This window comes from Anomaloglossus baeobatrachus, chromosome 12 (assembly GCF_048569485.1).
Source record: "Anomaloglossus baeobatrachus isolate aAnoBae1 chromosome 12, aAnoBae1.hap1, whole genome shotgun sequence".
Taxonomy (NCBI): Eukaryota; Metazoa; Chordata; class Amphibia; order Anura; family Aromobatidae; genus Anomaloglossus; species Anomaloglossus baeobatrachus.
In genome coordinates, this window is record NC_134364.1 from 81548029 (window position 1) to 81561216 (window position 13188).

Genomic DNA, 13188 nt, shown 5'->3' on the forward strand with positions numbered 1-13188 from the left:
GTCCTGGGATCATTACATGACAATATTCCTCAGAGAGGCATTGTTTCTGGCTAGGAAATTAATAGCTCTGATGTGGATGGGGGATTCGAATCCAACTGTGCGGTCCTGGGTTAAACTAGTCAATGCAACCATAGTCTATGAGCGGGTGGTATATTATAATAGGGGGTGCCCGGGAAAATTTAACAAAATCTGGGGTTTGTGGAATTCTTCTCCAGACACACTTGCGGAGGTTTGAGGGAGATTATGCGGATAATGGTGGTTCCCGTTAGACGTTGGGATATGAAACACTGTCTAATGATATATTGAGGTATAATAATGCAATGTGGCTGTTGTTCTTTCTTTCTTCCTTTTTCTCTTCCTCTTTCTATCTTGTTTTCAAAATATGGTCATGCTGATACAGCTGTTCTTATGCTCAATATAAAATTAGATATATATGCAAACGATAAGAAGTATGGATAATAACATTGTTCTCTCTTAACTGATAAAGATATTATGGACTTTATATGACTGTTCATTGTTATATTTAAATATTACTATCTATATACTGAGCTGTCTTTATATGGCAAATGTCAGTTGTACCATGTTTGAAATTGTTAATAAAATGAAGTTAAAAAAAAAAAAAAATCTGATCACCAGAATCCTAATTGGAGGTCCCAGCCACCCTCAACCCCGCATCTAAGGCCGAAGTCACATTTGCGAGAGACTTGCATGAGTCTCGCTTCACATCACCCGGCACGGCCGCACACACTGCTGACAGGAGCAGGTTGGCCGCATGTATCTCTATGCAGCTGAGATGCCCGTGTTTGGAGAGTGTGCGGCTGTGCCGGGTGATGCGAGACTCGCGCGAGTCTCTCACAAATGTGACTCCAGCCTTACCTGTACCTCTGCAATGAGTATTAATAGGAACTTAGAAATACACAAGACTCTTCCAGCATTGCTTTTGTTGATTGAGAGGTCTTCCCTGATGTACACACGGAGCGTTAGAGAGAAAAACATATTTAGGTGCCATTGTGCAGGCTGTGACTCGTGGTACCTATGTCTTAGGCAGCCTAAAACGCGTGACAGATTCCCTTTGTTGCAAGCTTGTGTCCTTTATTCAGTCTCCCCCTTTTGTCTAGTAGCAAATGGCACTAACATCCAATGTCTCTGTCTCTCTCTATCTATATACTATAAACACACCGTATTTTTCGTTTTATAAGACGCACTGGATTATAAGACTCGCCACAAATTCAGAGGGTTAAAAAAATACATGGGGTCTGTTTTATAATCCGGCGGTGTCTTACCACTGCGCTGGGGCTGCAGGCTCTTTCTCCGTGCTGGCTTTGCTCTGGGCTGCTCTGTTCTGTCCTGGCTCTGCCTCTGCCATTCCCCGTGCTGCCTCTGCCTTTCCCCGTGCCGCCTCTGCCTTTCCCCGTGCCGCCTCTGCCTTTCCCCGTGCCGCCTCTGCCTTTCCCCGTGCCGCCTCTGCCTTTCCCCGTGCCGCCTCTGCCTTTCCCCGTGCCGCCTCTGCCTTTCCCTGTGCCGCCTCTGCCTTTCCCCGTGCCGCCTCTGCCTTGCCCCGTGCCGCCTCTGTTTTCTGCTGGCTCTGCCCCGTGCTGGCTCTGTTCTGTGAGGGGGTGGTGAGGCACGGGTTATTCTGAAGATGTTGGCGGTGAGGGCTTCAAACAAATGGCGCCTGGAGGCAGTGCGTGCGCAGATGGAGTTCTTGAGCCAAGAGCTCCATCTGCGCATGCGCGGACTCTGGGTGCCATTATTTGAAGTCCTTACCACTGACATCGTCAGAATGGCTTGTATTTCGCCGGCCACAGCACAGAGCCCCTGCCTCCTGTGACCCCTCTCAATCACCACCCTTTGGTAAGCTACATTCGGATTTTAAACGCACCCCTCATTTTCCTTCCAAATTTTTGGGTGGAAAAGTGCATCTTATAATCTGAAAAATCCAATAGAGAGATTTATCTATATATAGATATGTAGAGCTAAAGCTATATACTATTACACACACCGTGTCCTGGTGTAGTAAACAGTGCACCACCTTTTATCTCCATGGTATGACCAGTGATGGGATGTGCCTACCCTCACTGAGACTGTGCCTTTTTTTTAAACTTACCATTGTCACAGTCGTCACAATCCGGTATCTCGCACCATTCTTCACACCCTATTATTTGATTATCCCCATTTTCTTTATCATATGAACATTTTTTTTTTGTAATGAAAAAATTGGGCCTGCCTTTCCTTTATCCAATAATAAACAAAGCTTAAAAATTGTTTTGGTTTTCCCCGTTATCAGTGACTTGTGCCTTTTCCTGTCATTTGCGTGTTGACTGCACAATATTAGCGGCTTGTCAGATGAAGCCATTAGTGGGAATCTACTTGTCGTAAATGGGTAACGCGTGTGAAGCACTTCATGGGGCAGGCAGCCATTTTAACTGGCTGGTGGCTCTTATTTTGTGATCGTTGTCACCTTGCGATGTTCTGTTTAGGATCTTGATCAGGCTTCTGCTATAGTGACCAGATTTAATGTGGTCCATTAGTCAATAGGAGTTGATGGCAGGAAAATGATAGGGATCGGTGTGCCGCACTGCTCCCGCTGCATATTGGATAGAGGTGTACTGCTAACGCTTTCAGAATAAGTAGTACTTTATTTAATAAAAGAAACGTCAGCCCATTTCTGTATCAAACTGATCCCTTACTCATGACTGACATACAATTGTTCACATGGGCATCATAATTAAACAGAGAACCAAAAAATTGTATCTCCCAAACACGACAAGTGTGAACGGGTGCTAGCTGCTAAAGCTACACAAAAGGATACAGCAGCACTCTGAAAGTGCCAAGACAAATGCAAACATAGAATATATGAAATATAAACTGCATAAGGCTATGTACTTACAAAAATGAAGTTTGTTAGTACAAGAACTGGCTAATTCATGTATGCCCATCCACCGCGCCAAGGTGACCTTCCTTTATAGCACTCTATCTCAGAGTCATATGTGACGCCCTGGCAAAACCAGGTAGTCAAAAATAGGCCCCCGCATTACACCTTTCCCTCATTAGGAAACACACAGCCAACCATTAAACCCTAGTCACCCCCCCTTAGGGACAGTTAGACACACCAGTGGGCATGGCCAGGCGGTTGGTGCACGCCCACGCAGGGGTCTAGACAGCCCGGGGCGGGAAAAGGAGCAGATCAGTCTGAGAGTTCAGTGGTGGAGGTCAGGCCTGTGTGTCAGGCCTGAAGCAAACTGACAGGTACCAGGGTAGGAGCCCTGGTGCCTTGGCTAGGAGGCAGACGGTGGTCTCCGTCAGCAGGAGACAGGAAAACTGCTTGGCAGAACCGAGGTGGATCGGGCCAGGGTAGGAGCCTGCTGGTACCGACACGGGGAACCGACCCGGAAACCGTAACACAAAGGGGGGGTACTCGGACCCTGAAACCAGGAACCAGAATCTACTGGAACTGGTTAATTAACCGATTGAGGCCAGGACTAGAGATCCTGTCCCACCCAAAGTCCCTCATAGAAGACAACAGCCCACCGATTAGGGATAAGAGGTCACCGCCAAGGCCCATAGATCCCACGGGCCAGCGTCTGCGGGCACGGCTCCTTAGGCCGCATCCAGCCGGGAGCGGACTCCTACGTTTCATACAAGGAAGTCTTTTTTACTGAAGCAGTGCAGGAAAAGGATAGAGACCACCAGCCGGGTGGGGGATCCCGAACACAACCGGCACCGGCCACCACTACCTTGGTTTGCCAGAGACTTGTGTGTTTTCCTAACAGTGAGTACACCAGCACCCTCTGCGCTCGTCATTCCCCCTGCACCAGAGCCATCGGGTCATGGGGCCACCGTCCCTGCCCATGGAGGGGTTAACTACTTTCTGCACAACATCTCCCCCGGGTGCCCTACAACAGCAGCGGTGGTGTCCCACCTCACCACACACCGTGGGTGGCGTCACGAACTTATTACGGCCCAGCCCGTCATCTACGTCCCCCCATTTATTCGGCGTGTCCGGAGACCCTCGAGCCACCACCCCTGAATGTCCGGATCCGAGCAGCGGCGGCTGCTGGCACGGGGGCGGCACACATACCTCTCCTGGACTAAAAGCTTACAAATATATTGGCAGACAGGATCTGGCACTTATTAAATCCACCCTCTGGCTGGTGGACAGTGGAATCAGAATACCGTGTTTTTCCAAAAATAAGACAGTCTTATATTTTTTTTTTTGCCCCCCAAAAAAATTTTTGGAGGAGGTCTTATTCTTGGAGAAACCCGGTTGAGTGTAAGTTTACCCCCCAAAAAAGCAGACAGCCCCCCCCCCCCCCCCCACACTTCCCAGGAGACTCATACTCTCCAGACCAGGACGTCTGCGTGGCTCCCAGGGCCTCCGGTGATCTCCGGTCGGTGCTGCACGCCGTCCTACTGCTAGCTGACACCCTGACTTACACAGAAGATCCCAGACACACACAGCAGATCACACACACAGCAGATCTCTCACTCACACACACACACACACAGCAGATCACAGCTATACACAGCAGATCACACACAGCAGATCGCAGGTACACACAGCCAATCACAGATACACACAGCCAATCACAGATACACACAGCCAATCACAGGCACACACAGCCGATCAGATACACACATCCGATCGCAGGCACACACAGCCGATCGCAGGCACACACAGCCGATCGCAGGCACACACAGCCGATCGCAGGCACACACACGCATCGCATCGCCGCACTGCCTCTCAGGATTTTCCCAGTGAGAAGAGATCGGTGTCGCTGGATGAGGTGTGGGTGGGTGAGATCTGGTGTGTGTGTATGCGATCCGATTGTGTGGGTGTGTGATCACTGCAGGTCCTGCCGCTCAGTGTCGGGTGAGTGTGATTGCCGGGTGCCGCTGTGTATAATGAAGTGTCCTGCAGTATCTAACTTTTTTAGCTGCACAGACACTTCATTATTGATCCAGGACTAGGGCTTATTTTCGGGGGAGGGCTCATTTTTGGAAAATCACGGTAGCAGGTGGTCTACACCCCCAATATATACTGCAAAAAATACTTGCATCTCCAAACATAGCAAGTGTGAACAGGTGCTAACGGCTAAAAGTACACAATACACAAAAGGATATAGCAGCACTCTGTAAGCGCCAAGACATATGCAAACAATTGATGCCCATGTGACCTTTAGTATGTCAGTCGTGAGGAACATATCTGTTTGCTCCAGTAATGCATCAACTTGCCTTTCACAGAATAAAATACTACTCATTCAGACATCTATCCGATATATACGTGGGAGCAGTGCGACATACCAATCCCTATCAATCTCCTCCCATAAACTCCTATTAGTGGGAATCTGTTATCGTTGCACCTATATTCCGGCTGTTTTCTGTGCAGAGGTATCTATCCCTTATTGACTCTCTTGAAGGTCTTATTGCTGGGAGCATCGACCGGTACAGACGCCCCTCTCCACACAGAGTAAGGAGTCTTCTTCGTGCACAGTTTGCCTGGAGAGCATTGACCATGTCCCTTCTTACCATGTAATACGAGGACCTTGCTGCAAGACATCCTGGTACCACAGAGAATGCCTACAGGTAATGCACCGTTAACTCTTACAAATGTACACCCTTTTATTTCCCCAATCCTTTATACCAGTTTGGAAAACTCTTTCTCCCTCTTCCACGTTGTGTTTTTTGTCTTCTTTCAGCGTCAAGCTCTGAGCGCTGGATTGTTTTTCTTCCGGTGTACCGTGTGCAATAATAGAGACAAGTTCCAGAAGGAGATGCTGCACATGGGAATCCATATTCCAGAGAGGTGTGTAGGGATTGCCTTTTGTTTAGGCCTCTTTTACACGTCCGTCAAAAACCACGCACGTTTTTCATGGACGTGTCAAAGGTGCATATTGCCCTCAGTGAGCCGTGTTTATGGCTCACATGTGTTCTCCGTGTGTTATCCGTTTTGGCTCCCAGGGGTGTAGCACTCACCGGGGGAGTCAGGGCTCCGTGTGGGTGCGGGGAAAAGTGGCGGGCGTTGTCCTGTCGGCCCGTAGTTTGGGCTGTTCAGTTAGCTGAGCCATTGGTCTCAGGCTCTTTAGCGCGCGTGGTGTGGCAACAGTTGTCACTGTAATGACGTCATTTTGGAGCAAGACAGACAGAATAAGGCAATTATATATAGATAGATATATAGATATCCTGACTTTTACTCACCCATTAGAAAAATGTCCATGAAAGATTTAGTCATCAAAGAGGACCAACCACCAGGATTTTGCTATTTTTTTTTTTTTTTTTTAGGTAAAGGCAGTGCTATACTGGCAATAAGATACTAAATCTTCAATAAAATAGCGCTGGAGATCGCGGTGCACACATACACTGACTCCGGCGCCATTATAATGAAGACAGAATTACTGTAACAATGTGCACGCTCCATCAACAACTGCAATGGCAGCACGATATTCAGGTAAAGAAAAGGGGACAACCCAGGAGGACGCCAGAGGAGGAATAAACAGAGAGAACCTGATCCACAAAGGCCCACCTCCGTTGCACCCGTCAATCAAAGTGCAGTGCATTTCTGAAAGTATCTGATCTTTCTACAACAGATATGCTTGAATTCAGCATCTTACTACCTGTATGGCACTGCCTTTACTTCATATCACAAAATTCTGGTGGTTGGTTCTCTTTAACTAAGTGCCTATCCGGTATTCACCAAAGCTTTGATGGTCAAGATGGGCTTAGCTGCCTGTAGAGGGCAGGTGCCACTCCATAGGGTAGTGCCTGGGAGTATGGCAGCTGAGCAGAGCTAGGTGACAGAAGGACAGGGGTACGGTCACTGACAGGACAGGCAGGACATACTTAACTTACACAGGAATTGGAAAACCGGAAAAAGTACATGTCATCAGGAGAGACGCCGATCATTGGCATACAGATTCGGAAGTTCAGGCATCAGGTTCAGAATTCAGGTATAGAACATCAGGAGGTAGATCGGACATGGCTCACCAGGTATGGATCGCCTGGCGTCGTGTGGGTGAATGGTTAACTGATTGCAATGTTGTGAATCGAGTGGCACATGGTGGCATTGGGGTTATGGTATGGGCAGGCATATGTTATAGACAAGAAACACAGGTGCATTTTATTGATGCCATTTTGAATGCACAGAGAAACCATTCCGATATTTGTAGATGGTTATTAAATCTCAGCCTTCTTTTCTGCAAGCTATACATTCACAGATACATTCACGTTCCTCATAGGACATAACTTGTAGTCCACTGACTATCCTGGTCGCTCTTCTCTGTAGAGATCTAGACACTATTTTTCTGTTCATAGATCTCAGAACTGTTTCCCCTTTTTTGCTGCTGCGTCACACTGTTGACTCATGTGCAGTCTGTGATCTATTAACATACCAAGTCTTTCTTCAGCGCTCTATTGGGAGACCCAGACGATTGGGGTATAGCTACTGCCCTCTGGAGGCCACACAAAGCACTACATCAAAAGTGCAAGGCCCCTCCCCCTCTGGCTATACCCCCCCCCGTGATATCACGGGTTCTCCAGTTTTAGCTTTGTGTGCGAAGGAGGTCAGACATTCCACGCATGGCTCCACAGATTTTAGTCAGCAGTAGCTGCTGACTATTTCGGATGGAAGAAAAGAGGACACATATAGTGTCCCAAGCATGCTCCCTTCTCACCCCTGGATGGTGTTGTAAGGTTGAGGTACCTATTGCTGGTACAGGGCTGGAGCCCCACATGCTGTTTTCCTTCCACATCCCCCTGAGGGGCTCTGTGGAAGTGGGATCCTGCCGGCCTCTCAGCTCTGACGCCGGGCTCCATCCACAGACCCATTAGAACCTGATGGATTCGGAGCAGGAGTACGATCAGGGACAGGCCCTGCATCATACAGGTACTCTGTGTCCCCGGCAGGCACAGACACACTCCGGGCTGGCTGGGTGTTGTAGTGCGCCGGGGACCGCAACGTTGGAGCTAGTGTCCCTACAGATTACTGGGGGATTGTTTGTGTATGGGAACGCAGCGCCGACCCCCTCTGGACCGGGCGGCGCTGCTGTGACTTGTGGTGCGCCGGGGATCCGCCGTCCGCGCTTTTACGGCGGCGGCGGTTATAAATTGAGTTCCCGGCTTTTTGGGCCTAGGACGCCGGCAGCTCCGATTCGTTCCCGCCCCCACCCTGTCATTCAGGGTAGGGGAGAGACGCTGTTCGCTAGCAGCGACGAGGGCTGGAGCCTGATTTACATGCTCCAGCCCTCACACTAGGCACAGAGGGAAGCAGGCTTCCCGCTCTTAGCCAGGAACGCCCAGGGCCCGCCCCCCTTCCTCTCAGGACGCCGGCAGCCATTACATGCAGTCTGGCTGGAGGAAGGACGCAAGGCTCTGGGAGACCTGGACTAGGGGCTATCTGGCGACCACACACCCGCTTTTTAAGCGGGCGGTAAGCGATTTTTCTGTGCTGGTCCCTCTAGTGCCTCACGGTGTATCGGTGTACTGTGTACAGATATATAGATATTGTTTTTCTTGCACTGTGAGGTCGCTTCTGGCTGCATCTCCCAGATCACTCTGTGGAAGCAGCAACATGCCATCCTCAAAACGCAAGGCTGCCAAGGCCAGGGCTGTGTGTACTGCGTGTGCTGCATGTGGGGCTAATCTACCAGCAGGCTCCCATTGTGTGCAATGCTCCGACCCGGTGCTGCTTCGCCAGCCGGAGTCAGGAGGGAGAGTGACCCAGGCTGAGACGCCTGTAAGTCCTGCCCCGGTGACAGGGACAGACTTTGCAGTTTTTGCCGATAATATGTCTCTGTCTATGGCAAAAATCCTTGAAACCTTGCAATCTATGCATGGGGCTCAGTCTTTGGGCACGGCGAGGCCTCTGTCCTCAGGTCCCCCTCACTTGGAATTAATCCAGCCCACAGGGGGGTCCCCGGCTTCACAGGCCGAGGATTATGACTCAGATGATAGCCCCAGCCACCCTAAGCGAGCTCGCTGGGAAAGACCCTCGACGTCATCACATTGCTCAGGGTCTCAGCGCAATCAGTCTCCCTGTGATGTGTCTGATGAGAGTGATCAGGAATCCATTCCTGGAACCCCTCTCAACCTGGATACCCCTGATGGGGACGCCATGGTAAACGACCTTATCTCAGCCATCAATAGGCTGTTGGATATTTCTCCCCCAGCCCCTTCAGCAGAAGAGGCAGCGGCAGAGCAGGAGAAGTTTCGTTTCCTTTATCCCAAGCGTAAATTGAGTGCTTTCTTGGATCACTCTGACTTCAGAGAATCAATCCAGAAGCACGACGCTCACCCAGAAAGGCGTTTCTCTAAACGATCTAAAGATACGCGTTTCCCTTTCCCCCCTGAGGTGGTCAAGCGCTGGACACAGTGTCCAAAGGTGGACCCCCCGATTTCCAAACTCGCAGCTAGGTCCATAGTTGCAGTGGAGGATGGCGCTTCACTTAAAGATGCCAATGACAGACAGATGGACCTTTGGTTAAAATCTGTCTATGAAGCTATCGGCGCGTCGTTTGCTCCGGCATTCGCAGCCGTATGGGCACTCCAGGCTATTTCAGCTGGCTTAGCAAAAGTGGATGCTATCATACATCCAGCAGTGCCGCAAGTGGCGCATCTTACCACGCAGATGTCGGCGTTTGCGTCTTACGCTATCAATGCGGTCCTAGAATCTACCAGTCGCACCTCAATGGCGTCCGCCAATTCGGTAGTTTTGCGCAGAGCCTTGTGGTTAAAGGACTGGAAAGCAGATGCTGGTTCCAAAAAATGTTTAACCAGTTTGCCTTTATCTAGAGATAGACTGTTTGGCGAGCCATTGGCTGATATCATTAAGCAGTCCAAGGGTAAAGACTCCTCTTTACCACAACCCAGAACAACCAAACCTCAGCAGAAAAAGTGGCAGCAGAGGTTTCAGTCCTTTCGAGGTTCGGGCAAGACACCATTTACCTCGTCCAAAGGGACTCAGAGGACGCAAAGAAACTCAGATTCGTGGCGGGCTCACACGCGCCCCAAGAAAGCAAATGGAGGTACCGCTTCCAAAGCGGCTACCTCATGACTTCCAGCCCCCTCCCTCCGCATCGCCGGTCGGGGGCAGGCTCTCCCGCTTTTCCGGCATTTGGATGTCACAGGTCAAAGACCGGTGGGTGACGGACATTTTGTCTCGCGGGTACAGAATCGAGTTCAATTCTCGTCCTCCAGCTCGGTTCTTCAGAACCTCCCCACATCCAGACCGAGCAGATGCTCTGCTGCAGGCGGTGGACTCCCTAAGAGCGGAAGGAGTGGTGATCCCAGTCCCTCCTCAGGAACAAGGGCAAGGGTTTTACTCCAATCTCTTTGTGGTTCCAAAAAAGGACGGCTCGTTCCGTCCTGTTCTGGACCTAAAACGGCTCAACAAACATGTGCACGCCAGGAAGTTCCGGATGGAAACCCTGCGTTCTGTCATTGCCTCAATGTCCAGAGGAGACTTCCTTGCCTCAATAGACATCAAAGATGCTTATCTCCACGTGCCAATTGCTACAGAACATCAACGTTTTCTACGTTTTGTGATAGAAGACGACCATTTTCAGTTCGTAGCTCTGCCATTTGGTCTGGCGACAGCCCCACGGGTCTTCACCAAGGTCATGGCGGCGGTGGTAGCAGTCTTGCACTCTCAGGGACACTCGGTGATCCCTTACCTAGACGATTTATTGGTCAAAGCTCCCTCTCAAGAGGCATGTCAGCACAGCCTGAATGCTACGCTGGAGACCCTACAGTCTTTCGGATGGATCATCAACTTTCCAAAGTCGATCCTATCACCGACTCAATCACTAACGTATCTTGGCATGGAGTTTCATACTCTAGCAGCGATAGTGAAGCTTCCGCTGAACAAGCAGCGGTCACTACAGACAGGGGTGCAATCTCTTCTGCAGGGCCAGTTGCATCCCTTGCGGCGCCTCATGCATTTCCTAGGGAAGATGGTGGCAGCCATGGAAGCAGTTCCCTTTGCGCAATTTCATCTGCGCCCACTTCAATGGGACATTCTCCGCCAATGGGACGGGAAGTCAACGTCACTGGACAGGAAAGTCTCGCTTTCCCAGACGGCCAAGGACTCCCTACAATGGTGGCTCCTTCCCACCTCATTGTCTCAGGGAAGATCCTTCCTGCCCCCATCCTGGGCAGTAGTCACGACAGATGCGAGTCTGTCAGGGTGGGGAGCGGTATTTCTCCACCACAGGGCTCAGGGGACGTGGACTCCGCAGGAGTCCACCCTTCAGATCAATGTTCTGGAGATCAGAGCAGTGTATCTTGCTCTACTGGCCTTCCAACAGTGGCTGGAAGGAAAGCAGATCCGAATCCAATCGGACAACTCCACAGCGGTGGCATACATCAACCACCAAGGAGGGACGCGCAGTCGGCAAGCCTTCCAAGAAGTCCGGCGCATTCTAATGTGGGTGGAGGACAGAGCATCCACCATATCCGCGGTTCACATCCCAGGCGTAGAAAACTGGGAAGCAGACTTCCTCAGTCGCCAGGGCATGGACGCAGGGGAATGGTCCCTTCACCCGGACGTGTTTCAGGAAATCTGTCGCCGCTGGGGAGTGCCGGACGTCGACCTAATGGCATCCCGGCACAACAACAAGGTCCCGGCATTCATGGCGAGGTCGCGCGATCAAAGAGCTCTGGCGGCAGACGCCTTGGTGTAAGATTGGTCGCAGTTTCAGCTCCCATACGTGTTTCCGCCTCTGGCGCTCTTGCCCAGAGTGCTACGCAAGATCAGATCCGAGTGCAGCCGCATCATACTCGTCGCTCCAGACTGGCCGAGGAGGTCGTGGTATCCGGATCTGTGGCATCTCACGATCGGTCGACCGTGGTCACTGCCAGACCGACCAGACTTACTGTCCCAAGGGCCGTTTTTCCATCAGAATTCTGCGGCCCTGAACCTGACTGTGTGGCCATTGAGTCCTGGATCCTAGCATCTGCAGGATTATCTCAAGGAGTCGTTGCCACAATGAGACAAGCTAGAAAGTCGAATTCGGCTAAGATCTACCACAGAACGTGGAAGATTTTCTTATCCTGGTGCTCTGCTCAGGGAGTGTCTCCCTGGCCATTTGCATTGCCCAAGTTTCTTTCCTTCCTGCAATCGGGGTTAGAAAAGGGCTTGTCGCTCAGCTCCCTTAAAGGGCAAGTTTCGGCACTATCCGTGTTTTTTCAGAAGCGTCTAGCACGTCTTCCTAAGGTGCGCACGTTCCTGCAGGGGGTCTGTCATATTGTGCCCCCGTACAGGCGGCCGTTAGATCCATGGGATCTGAACAGGGTACTAGTTGCTCTCCAGAAGCCGCCTTTCGAGCCTCTGAAGGAAGTTTCCTTTTCTCGCCTGTCACAGAAAGTGGCGTTTCTTGTTGCGATCACATCGCTTCGGCGAGTGTCGGAGCTGGCAGCTCTGTCATCCAAGGCTCCCTTCCTGGTGTTCCACCAGGACAAGGTAGTGCTGCGCCCCATTCCGGAGTTTCTCCCTAAGGTCGTATCCTCGTTTCATCTTAATCAGGATATATCCTTGCCTTCCTTTTGTCCTCATCCGGTTCACCGGTATGAAAAGGACTTACGTTTGCTAGATCTGGTGAGAGCACTCAGAATCTACATTTCCCGCACGGCGCCCATGCGCCGTGCCGATGCACTTTTTGTCCTTGTCGCTGGTCCGCGCAAGGGGTTGCAGGCTTCTAAAGCCACCCTGGCTCGATGGATCAAAGAACCAATTCTAGAGGCCTACCGTTCTGCGGGGCTTCCGGTTCCTTCAGGGCTAAAAGCCCACTCAACCAGAGCCGTGGGTGCGTCCTGGGCATTTCGTCACCAGGCTTCGGCTCAACAGGTGTGCCAGGCAGCTACCTGGTCCAGTCTGCACACTTTCACCAAGCATTATCAGGTGCATACCTATGCTTCGGCGGATGCCAGCTTAGGTAGAAGAGTCCTGCAGGCGGCAGTGACACCCCCGTAGGGGAGGGCTGTTTTGCAGCTCTAACATGAGGTATTTCTTTACCCACCCAGGGACAGCTTTTGGACGTCCCAATCGTCTGGGTCTCCCAATAGAGCGCTGAAGAAGAAGGGAATTTTGTTACTTACCGTAAATTCCTTTTCTTCTAGCTCTTATTGGGAGACCCAGCACCCGCCCTGTTGTCCTTCGGGATGTTTTTTTGTTGTTTGCGGGTACACATGTTGTTC

At 50.8% G+C, this 13188-nt stretch overlaps 1 protein-coding gene across 2 annotated transcripts in view; it reads left to right on the forward strand.

Annotated features, from left to right (window-relative positions):
* G2E3 (G2/M-phase specific E3 ubiquitin protein ligase) overlaps positions 1-13188 on the forward strand; it is a 196808-nt gene that overhangs the window by 76245 nt on the left and 107375 nt on the right. For both annotated transcript variants that reach the window (XM_075330240.1, XM_075330239.1), the window contains exons 7-8: positions 5421-5586; positions 5700-5806. In XM_075330240.1, coding sequence (XP_075186355.1) covers positions 5421-5586; positions 5700-5806 — 273 coding nt within the window. The remainder of the gene's footprint in view (positions 1-5420; positions 5587-5699; positions 5807-13188) is intronic.